General features: G+C 40.7%; 1 protein-coding gene and 1 long non-coding RNA gene across 6 annotated transcripts in view; one reads left to right on the top strand and one right to left on the bottom strand.

The window, feature by feature from the left end:
- LOC115657666 overlaps positions 1-22,983 on the top strand; it is a 39,858-nt gene that overhangs the window by 1,873 nt on the left and 15,002 nt on the right. For 2 of the 5 annotated variants that reach the window (XR_004002029.1, XR_004002025.1), the window contains exons 2-3: positions 6,625-6,696; positions 11,879-11,954. This is a non-coding gene — a long non-coding RNA (uncharacterized LOC115657666). Of the gene's footprint in view, positions 1-1,864; positions 2,060-6,624; positions 6,697-11,878; positions 11,955-19,787; positions 19,939-22,983 lie in introns of those variants that run through there. The other 3 variants (XR_004002026.1, XR_004002028.1, XR_004002027.1) reach the window with 3 other exon arrangements.
- LANCL3 (LanC like 3) overlaps positions 10,448-22,983 on the bottom strand; it is a 35,119-nt gene continuing 22,583 nt past the window's right edge. Inside the window, exons 2-5 of the mRNA XM_030575740.1 lie at positions 21,060-21,183; positions 19,806-20,003; positions 14,553-14,760; positions 10,448-11,503 (exon numbers count right to left, since the gene is read on the bottom strand). Of these exons, the coding sequence (XP_030431600.1) occupies positions 11,344-11,503; positions 14,553-14,760; positions 19,806-20,003; positions 21,060-21,183 (690 nt within the window). The 3' untranslated portion in view covers positions 10,448-11,343. The remainder of the gene's footprint in view (positions 11,504-14,552; positions 14,761-19,805; positions 20,004-21,059; positions 21,184-22,983) is intronic.

Raw genomic sequence — 22,983 nt, 5'->3', positions numbered from 1 at the left:
TGCTAGCAAACACAGGAAATCAGATTGATGGCCTAAGTGCAGGAACAAAAGCAGCCTCTGATTTTGTATGACAATTTTCACGTGCCCAACTTGAGACACTTGAATGCAGTTGGCGTTGTGGGCACTCTGCTCTTCTGAAAAATCAGGCCGAAAGTGTTTTAAATTGGCACCTGAAAGCTGTATCCATTTTTGAAAGTTTTAACCAAGGTTTCCCTAGTTTAATCTCTCATAATGTAACACTGATCTCCCCATTCAGCCACTTTTCACTAGCTTACCATGTGCATACAAAAATTCCCACAGTGCTTAATTTGTGGCATCTCTAGGCCTGGCAGTTCATAGCCCCGGCACCTCACTTGCTACTTCAGTTATGAATGTCAAAAAATTGTTGAGCCCTGTACTTCTTTCATTACAAATTAAGCACTGAATTCCTGAATCCCTTATGGCGTGTCCATAGGGCTTCAATAAAACACTGCAGAAACTTTAACTATGATTTATGGGTACTTGTGGAACCTGGAGACCAGTTGCTGAGAAAATCTATTTTAGAAAAAGATTAAGATGAAATGGGAATAGATTTCTGACCTTTTGTCCTGCTTTTGACAGCTCTGAGGCTGCAACCTATTTCTCCTTTTGGAAAAATAAACAGACCCATAATTCATAGTACAGCAATACTAGTGGTAGAAATGGTGAAAGCTGTAGGGTAGACAGGCTCAGGACCTTGCTGCCAAACCCTAAGGTGATGGATTACAGTTCTGAGTTTTCAGAGCAACAAACACCAGCAAATGGGTAGAGAAGTGTAGCTTCCCAGTGTCAGAGCCTATGCCTCCTCAAATGGTTGTTTTTACAACTGCAGGGCCTATGTCTTATGTGTTTGTACAGCACCTTGCACAATGGGTCTCTTATCCTGTTCTCAGCAAGGATGGGCAAACTGCTTCAGAAAAGACCTCATCCATTTTCTCAAACCAAATGCCAGCTTTCATAGATTATTAGATATATGTCTCACCACAACCCTCCTCTGCAGAAGCCCCAGTAGGCCTGACCCTATGTTTGCTTTCACATGGTTAAAAAACTCTTCATCCTGAGAAGACTCCACAGGTGTCTCCACCATCAAGGGGGCTAATGTCATTTAAATTAGTGCATAGCAATTATAAGGTATTGTCTCTGCTAGCATAGACAATCATTAACAAAGTTCATGCTGAGAAGGAAAAATGGTGTTTTAGGGCTTTCATTGTGCTCTCTGCCAACCTGATGCCACACTAATAATGTAACAGTTTAATGAACCCATATAGTAATTCAAATATTTCAAATGCCCAAAGTGAAATGATGCTTTAAAGGTTAAGATCATTAATTCTTAGTTGGTCTCCTATGTGGCAACAACACCCACTGCTCTTGGATGATGGCACATACTTTCTAACAGAAGAAGTTTGAAGGTTATAAAGGCATGTGGACACATCCTTATAGATATGATGGCTTTAAAGAATATTATCTAACAAACAGAGCAATTGGAATTGTCTCAGTTACTGGGCAAACTGCACGTCTGACTCTTCCTGATCTGTCCAAGCTCGCCCCCTCTAGCTCTCAAGCCTTGAGGCATCACCAGTCTTTCAGGGTGGAATCATGTGATTGTGGCACTCTCAGGCTGGGCCCTGGGTTGCAAACGTGATTTACCTCAGCAGGTCTGAGGTATGTCCAAATCCTGCAATTCTTTCCTCTTCAGGGTGACAACAATAGTAATCAGTGACCAAATGGCCTTCTTAAAGCAAAGTATCATTTATTTAGAACCCAAGCACTTCAGAGAAAACATATCTTAACAATAAAACACACTACACACATCTAGCTTACTACTGGGTCTTTGTCTTCCACACAGGGACCCTAGAAGGACTAGCTCTCTATAGACTCTTCCACAGAGCTTCCTTCTCAAAGCTCACGACACGCTCTGGACAGCTGCAGAGACTCATCACCCTTCACAGGGATCAAGACACTTTTTAATTGTTTAACATCCTTTGATCTCTCATCTCCCACCACAAAACAGTGGTGTCACTTCGGCTTACACCCTCAAAAGGTACCACTGTCTTTCAAAGGGTGGTTGGGTGCTCTTATAGGAAAAGCGATTGTGTCACCTGCCTGTACAGAGCTACTGAACTTCGGCCTTATTAGAGTATAATAAATATTCCAGTAACTCCAATGTCCAATAACTTGCATTTACTGACCAGGTCACAGTGTTTTTAAAATTTTATTCATAACATTATTATGTATCAGCTCCAGATCTGCAACAAGTATTGGGAGAAAAAGTGGTAACTGTCTTTTGTTTGGGACATTTCTAGATCTGCATCTGCACAGGCAAATCTGGAGCCCACAGTTCACCATAGCTCCATAATTTGTTATTCCACGGGTGGTAGCACAGATGGATGCTATAGTGAAGAGGGGGCTCAGGTGTATTTTACTATTGTGCCACCTAAATGTTCTTCAGAGGGGAAGAGAAGGTGCTCTGATAATAGGGAGAGGGAGGACGTGCGTGTGAAATTTAGGCAGGCTGAAAATATTTGCCTGAATTGGAAACTGACCAACACAGCAAGGGTAACATCTCTCTACTATTATGAAAACTGCCATGGGATCTCTAATGACCACAGGTAATCCAGACCTTAGTTTTACTTCTCATCCAAAAGACCTCTGCTCCAGTAGCACAGTGCTACCAAGAATAGTACTGGGACACTGAGTCAGCACTGATTTGGAGGGAAAAGTGGTACCTACAGCAAGTGTTCTCAAGAGTAATTAATCAGTTAATACAAATATCCATAACATTTAAGTTTAGGCTTTTATTGTAAGGCAAAAGATAACCACAGCTTTTATATTAACAATGTGGGTATACATAGATTTTTTTCTATCGCTGCTAAGCCAATATTATTAACACTGCTTTAAAATGCTATAACTCTAGCACTTCTGTTAGGGCATGTATAATCTACAATGTAAAACTAATACAATAAACACATCTTGAAAGATCACAGTGTTTCCAACATTATAACATCAGGGTGTTTTAAAACCAATAAGGTGCATTTCTACAAGGGTAAAATCAATCTTAGTTCTAAAGGAACTGCACCATGCTATGGCGGTGTGTAGGTGTCACAGAGAAAAAATGAAGCTAGGCTACAGCACTTCCTTATTACACAAGAAATGAATACCATATATCATATGCTGGAATATAGCAAATAATCAGTGTATAGCAAATGATCACTAGATATGAAATAATATCTATGTTAGCAATGTAATCTACTTTCCCTTGTACACTTGCTGGTACTTACATATATTTTTAGATAAATCGGGCCAAAGTAGGTGTAAAATGCTATCTAACTGGGCCTTGATCATGCAAACATGCATGTGCTTAATTGTCCTTACGTGAATATTCTCGACTTCGGTGAGTCTTGATGTCAATGTGCGACTCATGAATAAACTTAAATGCATGCATAAGGATTTGCAGGCTTGGGGCCCAGAATAGTAGTTTCACACCTACTTCATATAGACGTAATGACCTTATCCTGCACCACTGACATCAACAGGAGTTTTATCATTGATTTTAGTGAGTTGGATGAGACCCTAAATGACTATACAAAGTTAACACAGTAGAAAAATCAGGCCCAATGTTAGTGCAAATCTTTTCCCCTAACAGACATATTTAAATGGTAATAAAGACTGAGGCACAACTTAATTTTAGTTCATATAGTACTCTTGCCTGATATGAAACAGAAATATTTAAGATTTCCCATCTCTCTATATAGTATACAACTGACCCCAGGATTTCTATATAAAATGTTTTTTGGTACGTTTTGCAACATTGTTTAGGAATATCATTGTATTATAAAATATCTTTTATAAACTATCAACATGTCTATGCAAAATGTTTTAATTAAAAGTAGTTTTCTGCCATATTATTTGTATTGCTGTATTTGAACCTAATTGCCTTAGCTTGCTCTTTGAATCATTACATGAAAAACGTCAGTGGGCTCTATATATTTGTTAATAAGAGACTAGAGCCTTTCATCCTTTATGATAAATCTGTCTCTTGTTGATGTATTGATTTCTCAGAACATGACTGGCAATGTTACAAACAGAATACAGAACTAGTAATGACAATGATAACCGTTGGATATAAATTAGGCAGGAATTTTATTAGTTCAAAAAGTTTGTGTACTTCAACCCCTTTTTTGGAGTACTCACACATATTGAGCATTTCTTCACAATTCCATTAAATTAATCTATATGAATGGATAGCAGTAGATACAATTATAGACAATTCCCATATGGACAGAATTTTTTTCAGTGAGTATGCCTGTGATGACTTTGCTATAATTGGCATTGATTCAAGGCAGCAGAAATCTGTTAAGTACAGTGCATACTGTACGATATTTGTGCAACAAAGTAAACTCTGTGCTATTTTCTTGGAAAATGCCTGTTCACATCCCAAAAATGCAGTATTGTTTTGTGGGTCCTGAGTTTTTCTGGCTTATGGCTTTGCAATATGTTGTTCCCTTAGTAATGTGTTTTTTGGATGTTTACTCATTTCTTTTCAGTTTAGCCTTAATGTTACTTACTACTCAATCTAGAACATTTAAATACAAACTCAAATTTCTTCTCACAGCAATGCAAACCAGTGGTGTTAGCCAATGGTTGTTCATCCATGTGGTTCTTGACAGTAAGATTCATCTCTTAAATCTGTACAGCAATTCTCATTTCTAATATTGTGATCTTTGTATAGGAGGAGAACACCCATTGATATTATGTCAATAGACGTTCAGGACAGATAGGTGGAGCTGACCATCAGAGTTGAGCACGGCTGCCAAGAGGATTCAGGGGACCTGGGGCAAAGTGGGGGAGCTGCGGTGTTTGTACTCACCTGGCGGCGGTGGTCTGGGTCTTCGGTGGCATTTTGGCGGCGGGGAGGCCTTCAGTCACTCCGCGTCTTCAGCAGCACTGAAGGGCCCCCCACTGCCGAAATGCCGCTGAAGACCCAGACCGCTGCCAGGCCAGGGCTCGCGGGGCTCCTCTGGGGCCCAGGGCCTGGGGCAAATTGCTCCATTTGTCCCCCCCCCGCCCGGGTGGCCCTGGAGTTGAGATCTGCTCTATAGATCTGAGAGAGACATTTTGTCCCTAAACATTACTGCTCCAATTTTAAAAAAATGGGCAACTAAGATGTACTCTCAGTGATGCATGCATGAGTAAAAACAGATAATCACATGCATAAAACATACAATTATGTTTGCATCCCTGTAACTATATGTGCAAATGGGTCTCTGCCTGAAGAATTATTGCATTGCACCTGCAACTCTATATTTTGCACACACCTACAGTGGTCACACTTAAAACTTAACAATGTGACCTTTGAAAATAATCAATGTTCTCATGTTATCCGTGGCATTTCTATATATTCAGTATCAGGAATATGAAAGTGACATTACTTATTTACAAAAAAAACTGAAAAGTTTTTAAGGGTAACCAGTGTCTCTGTTCATTTGTGCATATTTCAAAGGATAATTTAGGTGCATATTTTGGAACACTAGTCCATTTTACTCACCCTTTTGTGACTGTCTTAGTAGAAATGAATTACGGTAAAACTGGAAATATTCTCTACAAATTCAGTTTTTTTACATTCACAGATTTGAAAAGTCAGTGACAATCGATATACAGTCCAATGATTATATTTAGCATCAGGGAAGTGGCAGAGCCAATGAGCAGAGGCCAGCAGGGAGTGAGAAAGTAACGTTAATACTAATATGTGGACAATCTCCTTTTACCTTAAAATAGACAGCTCTACTGTAGTGTGCTTCAAAAACAAAGGAGTTGGGCTGCTAATCTAGCCTTCTGAAGTGATTTATAACATGGATAGAGGGGGAAAAAGAAAAAAAAACATGTAGAAAAAGCTGAGATTTTAAACAATGGCATAAAATAAATATATTCCTGATGCTAAAAGCTTGAGTGTTAGGGGGGGGGGGGGGAAAAAAGTATCTGTCAGAATTCACATTTCTGTTGCTGAAAATTACACATTGTATCTGGCTCTATAAATCCTAAAATCACTAAACCTCAATATTTCAGATCTAGTTCTATCACCAAATAAAATAAATTATTCAACAATAACCATTTGCAGATGATTTGCCAACAGTCATAAATAGTATATAGCGCCGTAGGCGGATATCTATTCTACCACTCTACACAATAACAGGATACACACACACCATAAATAAGCAACAATACACACAATGTATGGCAAAGCATAACCCCTTTGCTTTCAAAAAGCATTATCAGAAACACTTTTATACCACTTAAATTCCTATGGCCTATATTTCACAACCAAACACATTAAGGGATTTTAATTTAATGTGTAAAAGAGATTCTGCCATTTCATGTTCTACTTTTGGTAAGTGGGTGAGGATCTCCTAACATATAGTATTATCACAGCATGGTGGCATAATCTGCACAGGATTATGATGTTTCAAATTGCGACATTTTGGTTCTGGGGCGGGAAGAGGTAACTTCTGCTAGACATTGTGCCTCAGCCTGGGTGTGACACAATTAGTCTCTGAAGGCAGTAAGGATGGAACACAGGAGAGCTTATCACTTTGTTGTATCTCTTCACAGAAACACTGACATCTGCAGACAAGCTGTTTACTTGCCTACTTCTTAAAAGCTACAATAAAGTTTGCAACAGGGGTAAGTAAGAGGGGAATTTGCAAGTGGATATGAGTTAAGAGGAAGAAAGAGCTGAAAATCCAGTTTTACATTATGGCTAGCATTTTCAGAAGTGCCTAAGTGAGTTAGGCACCCAGCTCCCAGCAGAAATGAGGTGTCTAACTCCTTTATACAGTTTTGAAATCCAACCTTACATATCTAACTGTACATTATTACTATCAATTTATGAATTGTTTTGCTACTAAAGAAACTTTGAAAATATGTGCTGAGTTTTTTCAATCCGTGAAGCAGAATCAAAGTCTAAATTAATGCAACTGCAACACAAGCATTTATTAAAAATTAAATTGAATTGTTTTCCTTTGTTTGTTTGTTTTGTTGCTGTTTTTTTTAAGAAGCATGGGGACTTCACTGTTTAGTGTAAGGCGGTTTTCTTAAAAGGTAATGCAGGATTAAAATGATAAACAATTAAGTTCCAAGAGACTACAATATATTTTTTATTTTACAAATGCGGAAATAAATGAGAGTTCTCACCCTGCTCATACTGAAGTCAATGGCAAAACTCCTTTTGACTTCAAGAGAACAGGATGGGCCTGAGGCTTTTGAAAATGGAGAGTGGTTATATCTGTTTTCTTATAGCAGAATGGATAATAAACACAGTGCAACCCTTACACAAGTAGTTGCTACTCTCACAATTAGTCCCAGATGGCTAAAGATTACCTTCATGAGCCAGGATTACAAGAAAAGGCTGTAAACTCGTTTTCAGTTGCTTTTAGAATATATGGCAAATTAGAAGAGAGATTCCTTACTGAATGTAAATCAGAAAGAATGAGCTCTGCAAAAGGATAGAGATAGAAAGCCGTCAGGGAACAGATGAGGAATACTTAACACTTGCAATTACTGCCATTTATAAGGAACAAGTTTAAAAGATCAATAAAACTATACATATTGGAAATTAAACATGATAGAATAGCAAAATGAGTTATCTAATCCATTGCCTTTATGGAATATTTTTACTTTTTTCTAAATATTTAAAACATTGTCACTGAGTTCCTATTTGAAAACTTAGAGTCTTGTAACAATCTCAGCATACTTTTTGTTTAGGATCTGAATTTTTGTAATTATTCCATATTCTAGATTTGTTTGGGGTTTTGACACACATCTCCATCTGCAGTGAAAACTCCTGAGACATAGCTAGTTGGTTATAATTAGGTTGTGTGGTGCCAGAGATAATGAAGAAAAAATTAAAATGTGATGATTATTGTGCTGCTATATAAATAGATTTTAAGTTCTAGGTCTTTTGCTTTTGACTGAGTTGGTTAAATTGTGTTTCTTAGGTTGTATATACCAAAACCACTGTTTTTTCAGTCTGCATCTGTAAATAAGGCTGAAGGTAATAACTGCAGGATTAAAACAGCCCTGAGTCCAGATGATAGCAGAATCCAGTTCTCTGTTTTAAGAAAAAAAATATTTCCAAAATTGTTTTTCACAATAGAATAAAAAGCAATTAGAGCAGCTTTCTAAATACTGCAACATGGATATCATTACTTTTATATTTTAACTGCGTGAATACTATGTACAATATAAGTTTAGAATTAAATAATATCAGTAGGGCCCTACCAAATTCATGGTAATGAAAAACGCATCATGGAACATGAAATCTGGTCTCCCCCCCTTGAAATCTGGTCTTTTGTGTACTTTTACCCTGTATTATACAGATTTCACGGGGGAAGACCAGCATTTCTCAAATTGGGGGTTCTGACCCAAGGAGTTGCAGGGGGTTCACAAGATTATTTGGGGGGGGTGCAGTATTGTCACCCTTCTGCGCTGCCTTCAGAGCTGGGCATCCAGAGAGCGGTGGCTGCTGACTGAGGGCCCAGCTCTGCAGGTGGCAGCATAGAAGTAAGGGTGGCAATACCATACCATACCACACCACGCTTACTTCTGCGCTGGTGCTGGTGGTGGCTCTGTCATCAAAGCTAGGCTCTTGGCTGGCAACCACCGCTCAGAGCTGGGCAGCTGGAGAAGGCAGCGCCACCACCAGCAACAGCGCAGAAGCAAGAGTAGCAGTATCACAACCTCCCTACAATAACCTTGTGACCTCTCCAACTCCTTTTTGGGTCAGGACCCCTACAATTACAACACAGTGGAATTTCAGATTTAAATAGCTGAAATCATGACATTTATAATTTTTAAAATCCTATGACCATGAAATTGACCAAAATGGACCGTGAATTTGGTAGGGCCCTAAATATCAGGTTACAAGGATAAAACTGACAGGTCAAAAATTTCATCTTTCCCAAACACATTTAAAAGGGTCCAAATTCTAAAAAAATCTGCTAGCCATCCAAAACACGGGGTGTAACCTGGAAAAAGATCCCAACTTCTCAGCTGAGCAATCGACCAGCAGCAGATCTGGGATGCTGGGGTGACCTCTAATCTTGGGCACACATCTAAACATGCTGGGACAAATCCCATTCATATTACTTATCCTTGTTCTCCCACTGACTTCAGGTTTCAGCACAATAGGTACACATACATGTGAGAGGTATTGTCTCTGCACACAACAATGAAGCAAGTAATGATACACTTTGCATTTTGATAGTACTGTACATTCTGACATTCTCTTTCCTCCAAGGATCCCAAAGTGCTTGACAGACTAATACAAAAATAGATTGCTTTATCTACCACTGAAATGCATTACTCAAAATGCAGCTACTTCTGGGGTGAAATCACGACTTAATACTGCACCACACCACCATACAACACGGGTCTGATTCTTCATCCCTTATTCATCCAAGTCATCCCATTAAATAAATTTATGTGAAAGGGGCTTGTGGGAGTGAGCAGGGATTAACAACATATATAAGGGCTGCAGGCTCTGACTCCATTCTATAGCCTGATCCAAAGCCATGGAAGTCAATGGGAATCCTTAAAGGATCAGGCCCTAAGAAAAGCTGAATCTTTTCCAGGTAAAAACGCAAGGGGAATGGCAGATCAGCAGAGTACTGGGATTGGGTTATGCACTTGTCAGCTTGTACATGTGAAGCAATTGGGTGTAATTTTTGACCTATCAGCTTTCCCACTCTCCCCTTAAATTCAATCATATTACTGTATTCCAGTATAAAGAAATATATTGGTCTGATATATTGTAAATACAGGCATTTGCTGCTACAGTAGTTTAACAAATCTACATTTGCATTTTGTTTCGGTTTCAAATAGTCTCTCTCTCTCTCTCTGTATATAAATAAATACAATTTCTACCTATCCATGCTAGTGCACTGTTACTGGACTGACCATAGATCTCAATAGCCACAAATCATTTGGGCAAGTACAATACCTTGTGTGGTATATTAGCAACATTACTTTGTTAACCAGAGAAATAAGTGGCTTTAGTTTTAAACTTTTTATCAGCCTTCTCCTAAGCCCAGTATTCAGGGTTAAATCAAAGGTCTGCATACAATTTGTATCTCTAAAGTGTATCACCCCATTTCATCAGGAAATTATTTTGTCGATCACTTTTTCAATCTCCATTTATATGCTACAGTTCAAATAATGGATTAAAAGGCAGTTTTTTCGATGATAGCAATAAGCAATATTACCTAGTATCTGATACTGTGAGAATAGCACTTGACTTCTATATCCTTTCTATTTGCAGTTTGTTGTAGCTATGTTGGCCAGAGGATATTAGAGAGATAAGGTGGATGAGATAATATCTTTTATTGGACCAAGTTCTGTTGGTGAGAGAGACAAGCTTTTGAGCTCTTCTTCAAGTCTGACCTGAAGTTGGTTCAATAAAAAACATTACCTCACACACCTTGTCTAAGACCTTTGCTACAGAATTTAGTGATCCAAGTCTTCTACATGGCTTCTGTTGATCTTCATGAAAGAAAAATATTTATAAAAAGATGGAGTACTACTACTATACCATAAGGTGATGGTAGGGATTAGTGTTTCTTACCACACACACAGTTTTGAAACTCACGGTCAAATTCATGAATACATACATGAAACCCCACTGACTGCAATAGTAATGTGGTACATGTGCAATTAAAGACAGAATGTAGCTGTATAACTGCTATTATATGCATATAACAATGAAAAGATTCCAACATATAGGTACTTCTAGGAAAGGTGGTACTAGTACTAAGAAATGTTTAATTAAGAAATCCCAGATTTTGCCTTTTCAGACTTTAGTGACCTGTGTCACCTACAAGAGCATAGCTGTATAAGGTCGTATTTTATGGATCTCTTTTTAAAGTCATTGGATTAATCATTTTATTTCCCTTGCATGTCCCTACTGTTCTGATTTCCATTTCGTTTTTCTGTATGACCATCATGTTAGATTGTTAACGCCTCTTTCACTCTCATTTGAATAATCAGAAGACGTTACTTTGCTTAGTACAACCCAATTTCTGTCCATTCAATTTTGAAAAACCACTTCACTCTCTTTTATTTTTAAACTGTTAATTTTTTAAAAAACACATACGTCCCTCTCCAAACCCCAGTATATTTAGGCTTTTTCCTGACCCACCCCCACAAAATTAAGGCTAGCATTAGTGGTACCACCGAATGTGGCTTATTTTGTAAATAGCCTTCCTTTACAGATAAGTGAAACTGCGGGTGCCCTGTGCATGGCTGTTCCAATATGTCACTGGAGAACATCCTTCTCTAGACAAAGACACTGAAGAGAGGGAACTCGGCCTGGTTGGGCTGCAGCAAGTCAATCAGGAAACACACAGTCCCCGAGAAGCCTTCATACAGACTATATATGTTTTCTAATGCTCGGGAACCAGCCTTAAATTCTTCTGTAAATAAGAACTCTGCAAACCTAAGAAACAGTAAAGACAAAAAAATAAGTCTTTATTACCTCTCTCTTTATGCAGCTGGCGTTGTGCCATCCCTGCGTACCTGCCCATTTGTCATTAGAAGTCTTCACGTCAACTCATGCAATAGGAAGAATATTAATAGTTTCACATCTGCTAGTTATCAGATGTTATCTGCAAATCTGTTTACACCTTTTTCCCCTCACCAAACTGAGGTCCATTTGATCAAGAACAGAAATGTTCCAATCTGCATTTATATATTTGACATGCTTGGTGCCCGTCTGACATCTACAAGCTTTTTTGTGTCTCTGTATAACATTTATGAGTGTATAAATGTTTTTTTTTTTTAAGTGTTTTTATATTGGTCTTTGTTTCATCAGGACCCAGCAGGACACAAAACAGCAATGTCTTCTGGATGGATGTGAGAAGCCCTGTATTACAGACATGATTAAGCAGGTGAAATATTCTCAAAATCCTATAAAATGAGCAGCATTGAAAATAAGTCATTGTGATTCCAGAACCATTTCCTGCTTGCTAAGGAAAACAGAAACAAACATAATTTAAAAGCGCTACAATATGTTAGAAAAAAATCTGAACTAAAAATAAACTGCTCCCTACTATAATTCTACATAGACCTCATCCCATTTAAACCTGTATAAATAGGAAGTCGATGAAGTTGCACTGATGTAAAACTGGAGTAAGTGAGAGAAGAATGAGGCCTGTGTGTGTGTAAAATATGTGGAGAAGCAAGATCTTGGCTTAGGTGCACTTCCATGTACTGAGAGACAGTGTCACATGTTGTGAAAACCAGAGAGAATCAATATAATGAAACCAGCAGTTCATTTCACTCAGCTATGTAGCAAGAGCTAGAATTCTCAGGTATTTGTTCATAGAATATGGAGGTCTTCACTGCTGTATTTCTGGACAGACACAACCCATGCTGGTAATGGCTAAAAGTCAACAACATGACACCTACTTAATAGTCTATGTTTGATGAGTTATGATCTTAGTCCCATACTTAGCGGGTGTGTATCCACACCATATTTTGGCACTCTGAGTATTCAGAACTTGAGTGCCATCTAGTGCCATTCCTCTAGCCCTCACACTCCATGGCAACCATAGGGGGAGGTACAAAAAGTCAGTAAGCAGCATGGACCTTTTTGAGTTTAATCCCAGTAAAGGGTTGCGGAGTCACACTACAAGCACTTCATCAGTTAATGTAATCAATTGCTCATGACCCTATTTGAATTAAGTCTCTAAAAAGAGGCTGGACTAGTCTGAGGAAGAAATAGGTTGTTAGAATGTAAAATCTGTTAGCCTGTTCTGCTCTAAAGACTCATAGACTCAAGGACTGGAAGGGACTTCGAGAAGTCATCGAGTCCAGTCCCCTGCCCTCACGGCAGGACCAAATACTGTCTAGACCATACCTAATAGATATTTATCTAACCTACTCTTAAATATCTCCAGAGATGGAGATTCCACAACTTCCTTAGGCAATTTATTCCAGTGTCTAACTACCCTGACAGTTAGGAACTTTTTCCTAATGTCCAACCTGAATCTCCCTTGCTGCAGTTTAAGCCCATTGCTTCTTGTTCTATCATTGGAGGCTAAGGTGAACAAGTTTTCTCCCTCCTCCTGATGACACCCTTTTAGATACCTGAAAACTGCTATCATGTCCCCTCTCAGTCTTCTCTTTTCCAAACTAAACAAACCCAGTTCCTTCAGCCTTCCTTCATAAGTCATGTTCTCAAGACCTTTAATCATTCTTGTTGCTCTTCTCTGGACACTCTCCAATTTTTCCACATCTTTCTTGAAATGCGGTGCCCAGAACTGGACACAATACTCCAGTTGAGGCCTAACCAGCGCAGAGTAAAGCGGAAGAATGACTTCTCGTGTCTTGTTTACAACACACCTGTTAATGCATCCCAGAATCACGTTTGCTTTTTTTGCCACAGTATCACACTGTGACTCATATTAAGCTTGTGGTCTACTATGACCCCTAGATCTCTTTCTGCCATACTCCTTCCTAGACAGTCTCTTCCCATTCTGTATGTGTGAAACTGATTGTTCCTTCCTAAGTGGAGCACTTTGCATTTATCTTTATTGAACTTCATCCTGTTTACCTCAGACCATTTCTCCAATTTGTCCAGATCATTTTGAATTTTGACCCTGTCCTCCAAAGCAGTTGCAATCCCTCCCAGTTTGGTATCGTCCGCAAACTTAATAAGCGTGCTTTCTATGCCAACCTCTAAATCGTTGATGACGATATTGAACAGAGCCGGTCCCAAAACAGACCCCTGCGGAACCCCACTTGTTATACCTTTCCAGCAGGATTGGGAGCCATTAATAACTACTCTCTGAGTACGGTTATCCAGCCAGTTATGCACCCACCTTATAGTAGCCCCATCTAAATTGTACTTTCCTAGTTTATCTATAAGAATATCATGCAAGACCATATCAAATGCCTTACTAAAGTCTAGGTATATCACATCCACCGCTTCTCCCTTATCCACAAGGCTCGTTATCCTATCAAAGAATGTTATCAGATTAGTTTGACACGATTTGTTCTTTACAAATCCATGCTGGCTATTCCCTATCACTTTACCACCTTCCAAGTGTTTGCAGATGATTTCTTTAATTACCTGCTCCATTATCTTCCCTGGCACAGAAGTTAAACTAACTGGTCTGTAGTTTCCTGGGTTGTTTTTATTTCCCTTTTTATAGATGGGCACTATATCTGCCCCCTTCCAGTCTTCTGGAATCTCCCCTGTCTCCCATGATTTCCCAAAGATAATAGCTAGAGGCTCAGATACCTCCTCTATTAACTCCTTGAGTAATAGGGACAGAATGTCCCTGTTTAAATTGTTTTGTGTTCTGCTAGCTCTGGGCATTTTTAGTTCTGTTTTGGATGTTTAAAGATTTAAGCCACTTGAAGGCATTGTGATCATAGACTATGCAAGGTTCTGAGAGTGTTCTTTGTATTTCACCAAACTCAATAACAATAATACACCCCAAAGCCAAAGTGAGGTGCTGCTGAATGGTGAGAATACTAACCTTTGTGCTCTATAGATATATTTAGAGTTTCCAGTAAGCCTATATAGGAGTAGGAACACATAGGCACTACCAGCCACTCCATGGCAAATTCCAGGTCCCTTCTTCAGCAGGCCCTTCTGCCATGTCAGTTCCCCACAGCGGATACAAGTGTCCAGATACTGGGGCTTCTTGGAAATCAGATAAGCTTTTGCAAACAGGTATGCAATACCTAGGGAAACAGCAGAGAAATCAGTTTTGTTTTTATAAGTACAGTCCAGCTGGCATAACGTTATATGATCAATACATAAGAATATGGAAATTCTCATCTATGATATATATTCACCTAAGTCTACACGCCATATATGTGAGGGTGGTAGCAGTCTGATAAATTGAGTCATGTGATAAATGCAACTTATCATGCACCTTTAAAGGCCTCACATGCAGTCACTCTACTAGCCATCTCATTCCAGGACTAACATTTCAACCCCCTGAGCAGCTTAAAACAGCAGCCACATTTTTGTGTTTAAACCAGCTAGCCACAAGACAAGACATTTTCTTCTCTCCCAAAGATGTGGAGTTCCCCCACCAATACACACTGACCCAAGACCAAGGATGGGCAAAAATTAGTCTTGCAACGATGACAGGTTTAAGACCCAGTAGTTCTTGTTTCTACAGAGCTAGGATACGTCTACACTACAGAATTATTCCGATTTTACATAGACCGGTTTTGTAAAACAGATTGTACAAAGTCGAGTGCACGCGGCCACACAAAGCACAATAATTTGGCAGTTTGCGTCCATGTATTGAGGCTAGCGTCGATTTCTGGAGTGTTGCACTGTGGGTAGCTAGCCTGTAGCTATCCCACAGTCCCTGCAGTCTCCCCCACTCATTGGAATTCTGGGTTGACATCCCAAAGCATGATGGTGCAAAAACAGTGTCACGGGTGATTCTGGGTAAATGTCGTCACTCTTTCCTTCCTCCGTGAAAGCAACAGCAGACAATCATTTCGCGCCCTTTTTCCCTGGATTGCCCTGGCAGATGCCATAGCATGGCAACCATGGAGCCCGTTTTCCCTTTTGTCACTGTCACTGTATGTGTACTGGATACCGCTGAAAGAGGCGGTACTGCAGTGCTACACAGCAGCATTCATTTGCCTTTGCAAGGTAGCAGAGACGGTTACCAGTCGTTCTGTACCGTCTGCCATGCCATTGTAAATTGGCGATGAGATGACGGTTATCAGTCATTCTGTACCATCTGCTGCTGTCATGGGTGCTCCTGGCTGGCCTTCGCTGAGGTCGGCTAGGGGCGCAAAGACAAAAATGGGAATGATGCGCCGGGTCATTCCCTCCTTTATGTTTTATCTAAAAATAGAGTCAGTCCTGCCTAGAATATGGGGCAAGTGTACTAGAGAACCAGCGTATCAGAGAACCAGAGAGCACAGCCGCTCTGTGTCAGATCCCGCAGAAATGATGAGCTGCATGCCATTCACGGGAGGTGCCCCTGCAACAATCCCACCCATTGCTTCCCTCCTCCCCCAGCCTTCCTGGGCTACCGTGGCAGTGTCCCCCCATTTGTGTGATGAAGTAATAAAGAATGCAGGAATAAGAAACACTGAGTTTTTAGTGAGATAAAATGAGGGGGAGGCAGCCTCCAGCTGCTATGATAGTCAAGGAGTACAGAATCCTTTCTTTAGACATGAAAGGGGGGAGCTGATGGAGCTCAGCCCCCAGTTGCCACGATGAAGACAGTTACCAGCCGTTCTGTACCATCTGCCGGGAATGACCGGAAGTCATTCCTATTTTTACCCAGGCGCCCCCAGCTGACTTCACCTGAGGCCAGCCAGGAGCACTCACAGGATGATGACGAGGACGGCTATCAGTCCTTTTGTACTGTACTGTCTGCCACCGGGGAGGGGAGGGGAGGGGAGGGGAGAGGATGCTGCTGTTCAGTGCCGTAGCACCGCGTCTACCAGCAGCATGCAGTAGACATAGGGTGACATTGAAAAAAGTCAAGAAACGATTTTCTTCCCTTTTCTTTCACTAGGTGCGGGGGGGTAAATTGACGAGATATACCCTGAACCACCCCGGTCAATGTGTTTGACCCTACAGGCATTGGGAGCTCAGCCAAGAAAGCAAATACTTTTCGGAGACTGCGGGGACTGTGGGATAGCTGGAGTCCTCAGGCCCCCCTCCCTCCCTCCATGAGCATCCATTTGATTCTTTGGCTTTCCATTATGCTTGTCACACAGCACTGTGCTGTGGACTCTGTATCATAGCCTGGAGATTTTTTTCAAATGCTTTGGCATTTCATCTTCTGTAACAGAGCTCTGGTAGAACAGATTTGTCTCCCCATACAGCGATCAGATCCAGTATCTCTCGTATGGTCCATGCTGGAGCTGTTTTTGGATTTGGGACTGCATCGCCACCTGTGCTGATCAGAGCTCCACGCTGGGCAAACAGGAAATGAAATTCAAAAGTTCGCAGGGCTTTTCCTGTCTACCTAGCCAGTGCATCCAAGTTCAGATTGCTTTCCAGAGCGGTCACAATGGTGCACTGTGGGATACCGCCTGGAGGCCAATACCGTCGATTTGCGGCCACACTAACCCTAATCCGATATGGTAATAACGATTTCAGCGCTACTCCTCTCGTTGGGGAGAAGTACAGAAACCAGCTTAAAGAGCCCTTTATATTGATATTAAGGGCCTTGTTGTGTGGACGGGTGCAAGGTTAAATAGGTTTAAACCTGCTAAATTTGGTTTAAACGTGTAGTGTGGACCAGGCCCTAGAAATGAGAACTAACCCCCTTTCCAATGGGACACATTGCAGTTTATTCTAGCCCTGGCAGATCCTGAGATGCTGGCTGTCAGTCATTTCCTTTTTATGTATGAAAAAGCCATTTAAAGTCATTTTTAGAGGTGATTCAGTTTTATTAGTTATAATCTCCATGTGATCACTGTGCAGTTGGATTCACAGTAACTAAAAGACAGATGCTACATGAGAAGGGATACAAATACAGCCTGAATTTTTTAAAAATTTGAATCTCAGAAAACCTATTTAAAATAGCTCTCAGTGACACTTACAAAATATATAGTGGTGTGGTATTGAGTAATGGCTGCATTAGTCATGATGATGAAGGGCACAACATAGAGGACTCCGAGGGAACGGAAAATCAGAATATTTAGAAGGCTCTAAAAATTACCTCAAATAACTTTCCATTAAACATCCCAATTTTGATATCTTGATGTTCCGATGGCTGAGAGTAAGTGCTGTACCCACTGGAAAGCCCCTGTTTTCTAATGGTATAAATCATCCAGTTCTAGCCCTGCTGTGTTGTGAGGTAGCAGACTATCAATCGGTCCCTGGGACAGGACTAAATACTGCCCCATCTTGCACCACAAACTCATATAATTTTGTGGGGAAATATTCGCCTTTGAGGAGGAAGCAAGAAACTTTCATCCAGTTGGCTGTTCCGTAATGAGAGACTGTGGCCGTTTGAAATTTCTTCATGGTTTGTATTGTTAGAAGTACTGGCCAGGAGATGGATTAGTGGGCAGAGGACGGGTGAGCCTGCCAAAGGGGCCTCTGCCACACAGATATCACCAGCACACACACAGTGGGCCAAACTCCCATTAGAGTCTAAATTTATTTCTTTCCAAGAGAGAAATTAACTGAACAAAGCTGGCTTCACTTCCTTTCACCCACAGAGAAGGATCTGGCAGGGAAAAGGGACCTTCACTCCCTACATGTCAGGAAAAAGATAAAGCTTTGGCAGAATGCACAGTTAAGGGCTCTAATCATGTTGCACTGTTTGCAATTTGAAAAGAAGACATTTAAAATACATGGATCTCTGCTCCTGAACTTTGTTTAACAAAATGAACGGTACTGGAGCACTGTATCCATTTTTGCTGCTATCGCCTAGGTGTAGGTTACAAAGCCAGTAAGAACAGTTAGGTCACTATGTCCTGCTGGGAAGTAATTTCAATATACAACAGCACAAGCAAACACTGCTAAAGCAAGAGTGAGAGCCTCAACTGGAGTCAGCATGGAACTCAGACAGAAGCTTCCCCTCCTCCCCAGAGCTCTTGAATTTGGGGAAATTCCACAATTAACATTTTGCATACTCATAGACTCATAGACTTTAAGACCAGAAGGGACCATCATGATCATCTAGTCTGACCTACACATTGCAGGCCACAGAATCTCACCTACCCACTCCTGTAATAGACCCCTAACCTCTGGCTGAGGTACTGAAGTCCTAAAATCATGGTTCAAAGACTTCAAGTTACAGAGAATCCACCATTTACACTAGTGTAAAGCTGCAAATGACCCGTGCCCCAGGCTCCAGAGGAAGGTGAACACTCCCCTCCCCATACACCCCCACTAGGTCTCTGCCTATTCTTTCCCAACCCCAAATACAGTGATCAGTTAGACCCTGAGCATGTCGGTAAGACCCACCAGGCAGATACCTGGAAAAGAATTCTCTAGAGCAACTCAGAGCCTTCCCCATGTAGAAAGCAACAAAGAGTCCTGTGGCACCTTATACACTAACAGATGTATTGGAGCATAAGCTTTTGTGGGTGAATACCCATTTCGTCAGACGCATGTAATGGAGATTTCCAGAGGCATTTCCCCATGTAGGTGTTCCATCTCCAGCCATTGGACATATTTGCTACTTCCCTTCCCATAAAAAAATCCTTAGGTCAGATCTGTGCATAAGTGTACAATAGCAACAGACAGAAATAGGCTATGTTTGAGGAGAAGAGGCAAAAAACTTTTCCAAGCCCACCCATAAATACTAAGTCTGGTACTGGCTGTGCCCCTTTCAGTACACTAAGGCCACCTTCACCCTCCAGCCAACCAGGACTTGCCTTGTAACTCATATATATCATGCACTGAAGTCCCTGCTATACATGGGAGCAAGGGCTTGGAATACAGAGTTCATACTTGGGCTTCTTGTATGAGAGTACAGGGCATTACAGCTAGGTCATCAGGTGACATATTGTACTATTGGATTTTAATGGCTTTTGTAACAACATATTTGAAAGTACCTCAAAGAGTTTTGGGAACTTCCTTCATTGCCTGATCTTCCACCCACTTCAGTAATAAACAAAAAAAAAACTTAACTGAAAAAAGCATAAACAATTTTTCTGCTTGACATAAATGGTAAAATCAGTAAAATTTGACCTGACGTTATTTCCTCAATGGAATCACTTAGTGTGAAAAGCATTGTAATTGGTAACATCTGGCTACTTCACAGCATCAATATGAAAAGGACCTGGAGCTCCATGACACCAGTGCACAAGCTCACTCTCCCGCTTAATTGTCTCTCCCAGTTCAGGAGGCCAGTTGCTGTTCTGTTCTTGGTCCATAAGAAAGTCAATGCTCTGCCATACAAGCTCCTGATCTGCAGGCTGAAGGTACTCGTAATAGGACAGCAGCATCTGAAGGATGGATGAAAGGCCATGGGCTGCACCTGTAAAGAACAGGAATGGTTAAAAGAAGAATTATTTTTGCTCACAGATCCATCACACTGCATCTCTCTACTGGAAATAATTTTTGTGTGGTGCAGATGGGTGTCCTGTCTTCAGGGCCGGCTCTAGTGTTTTTGCCGCCCCAAACAGCACACCGAATTGCCACCGCAGACGGTGGGAGGGCAGTCCGTGTGCCGTTAGGGTGGCACGTATATTTCCACGGCAGCAGCAATTCGCAGATTCTGTCTTCCGTCTGAAGACAGAAGCTGTCAGTGAATTGCCGCTGCAGGCAGCTGAACATAGAAGCTGCAGCCGAATTGCCGCTGCTGTGGAAATGCATGTGCCGCCCTAACGGCACATGGACTGCCCCAACGGCACATGGACTGCCCCCACCGTCCGCGGCGGCAATTCAGCGTGCTGCTTGGGGCGGCAAAAACACACGGACTGCTGCTCCTTGCAGATTGCTACCCCAAGCACCTGCTTGGAATGCTGGTGCCTGGAGCCGGCCCTGCCTGTCTTGTTTTGACAGTTATAATATTGTGTTGAGTACAGGTCTTATACATGCAACTCAAAGATTTGTTACCACTTACATCTTTCAGATTCCTAAATTTAAAGAAGAACTCAGTATGAATTCACCCATCTCACTACAGAGTAGCAACATTTGAGAGTAATGAAAATTAAAGCGCAGATAAAACATTTTTCTATTGCATTTCACAAATACATAACAGCTGCAAACTCCTCGCTTCAAAGAAGCAAAGGCGCCAACTCAGTGAGGAATCTCACAAAGTTTATGGATTTTTTCCTTATTACAAGTTTTTCTGCAGAAGGGAAATATTGGAGCCTAGTGGCAATATGCAGTGTATGACTAGCACTAGTCACTACATTCATTTTAGTGGCCCACATACAATATCTGTCCATTTACCTGTATGACCATTTGTTAGTTAGGAAAAGCAGACTGTACACATTGTTTGCCTGCCAATATCTTGTTTCTAAGTAGTCTATTACCTTGGTGTCAAAGCAATGCCTTGGTTTCTAAGCGGTTGCTGTGTTCTACTCACCAAGGTATTCTGTTCCATAATAAGAGTACATGAGTGGGCATGGTTTCCTCTTCTTCACAGCATACTGCTTCCCAGATTCTAATATAGCCTGGCAAATTGATCTGATCTGCACTGGGGTCAACATCTAAGCAGAAAACACCAAAAGAGACAGACTGTTATAACAATTTTCCCTTTTAAAAGTCATACAGCTCTCTTTTTTTCATCCTGGCACATATATTAGAGCATTGCCTCTGTGTGCATGTATAATGTATACAGTAATGTTATTAACAATAACAATCATTTATATAGTGTGGTAGGATTACACAACGTCTCACATACAGGCCTAAATCCTGCGTCAATTAAGTCAGTGACAAAATTCCCATGGATTTCAATAGGATCAGAGTAAGGCCCAATGAAAGAGAGATTCTCTCTCTTCCAAAGATTTTACAGTCTAAGTGAAATGTGATTAACAAGCAGAAGATGAGACACAATACAACAGCTCAGGGAATGGAGAGTGTGCAGTTACTAATGATGAGAAAGGAGAGATTCTTAGAAGAAGTGGATTCTAAGGAGGAGCAAGGGGGCTTGGTGGATGAATGCTGACAGGCTGTTCCAGGCATAAGGAACAACATGTAAGGAGCTTTTAAGCAACATAACACAAGAGGAAAGGGAGAAGGTATTAAATTGGAGGAAGGTGCATTAAATTTTCTTGCTTGTTTCATTTGTGGTTGTAGCTGAGGATTAAGTGTTGGTATAGGAGACACTTGGGTTAAGGAACATCCTATCACACAACATGTCTGGGTGCATGCCTCTTATCTCAAGGCAACATTACTGAAAATAAAGTGGTTAGTGGTTGTACAGCTGGTTAGAGGGTAGCTGTTTGCAATGCTTTATCACCACAAGCAGGTCAAAGCTGCCTTGTGTTTATTGATTCGTAAATAATTGGATGATAGCCCACATTACAGCATTAGAAGGAAAAGTTGGCTACCTATTAATTTGTTTCATAGGACATGTACTTTTTCAAGAACTGACTTTGCATCTCAGTAGTGAATTAGGAATCTGTTTTACATTTTCTTAATTAGGGCTCTACTGATATGCACTTTCCTGTGTTCATTAGCAATTTCCTCTCTACCACTCACATCTGTTACTGGCTGACCTTCACTAAGGAAGCTAAGAAAGGTTCATTTCTAGGCATTTTAATTGCTTGAATCATTAATTCAGGCATAGTCTGTAGGAAAAAAGCATTTCACAACTAATCCTTTTTCCCCTCTTGTGAAGAGAGAAATAGAGAGAAAAGTGACACCAAGAGGCAGAGAAATAAAAGAAGAATATAATGAATCCTGACAGGACTAGTAACAGAAATAAAAACTAATGATAGCCTTACCATTGCTTGTCTCAAATAAACTACTTGTGCTATAGGACTTATAATGAGCTCTTCATTTTAAAGAATGCTTTTTGAACTGTCAAGTATGCAGGCAATGTTCTTGAAAAGCCATGCACCCTTGTCGGATGAGCAAAATGAGGCGAATATAGTTGGTGTTATTTAGGCCTCGACAGGAAGAAAATGGTTGGAAAAATCTCTCTCTGTTACCTCACTTGTACCCAAATAAAGTATTCTCTGCTACAAACTGCTCAAAGTGACTGTGATATTTGTACACCCCCTTGCACAACAGAACCCTGATCAGAGTTTTTTAGTGTTACTGCAATACAAATGAATAAGGTTATTAATAATCATAGACTTCACTCATTTTTTGTTAGTGTTTAGAACTAGTCACCTTAGGTTCACTGCATTTGCACTAATGGCTCTGAATTCTTTTCAGTTTTGTGATTATCATACAATCATAGAAATGAAGGGCTGGTAGAGACCTCAAGAGGTCATCAAGTCCAGCCCCCTAAAATGAGGTGGTGCCAGGTATACATAAACCATCCCTGACAGATGTTTGTC

Source organism: Gopherus evgoodei, chromosome 1, assembly GCF_007399415.2.
Source record: "Gopherus evgoodei ecotype Sinaloan lineage chromosome 1, rGopEvg1_v1.p, whole genome shotgun sequence".
NCBI classification, from domain to species: domain Eukaryota; kingdom Metazoa; phylum Chordata; order Testudines; family Testudinidae; genus Gopherus; species Gopherus evgoodei.
This window is presented reverse-complemented; position numbering and strand designations above follow the sequence as displayed.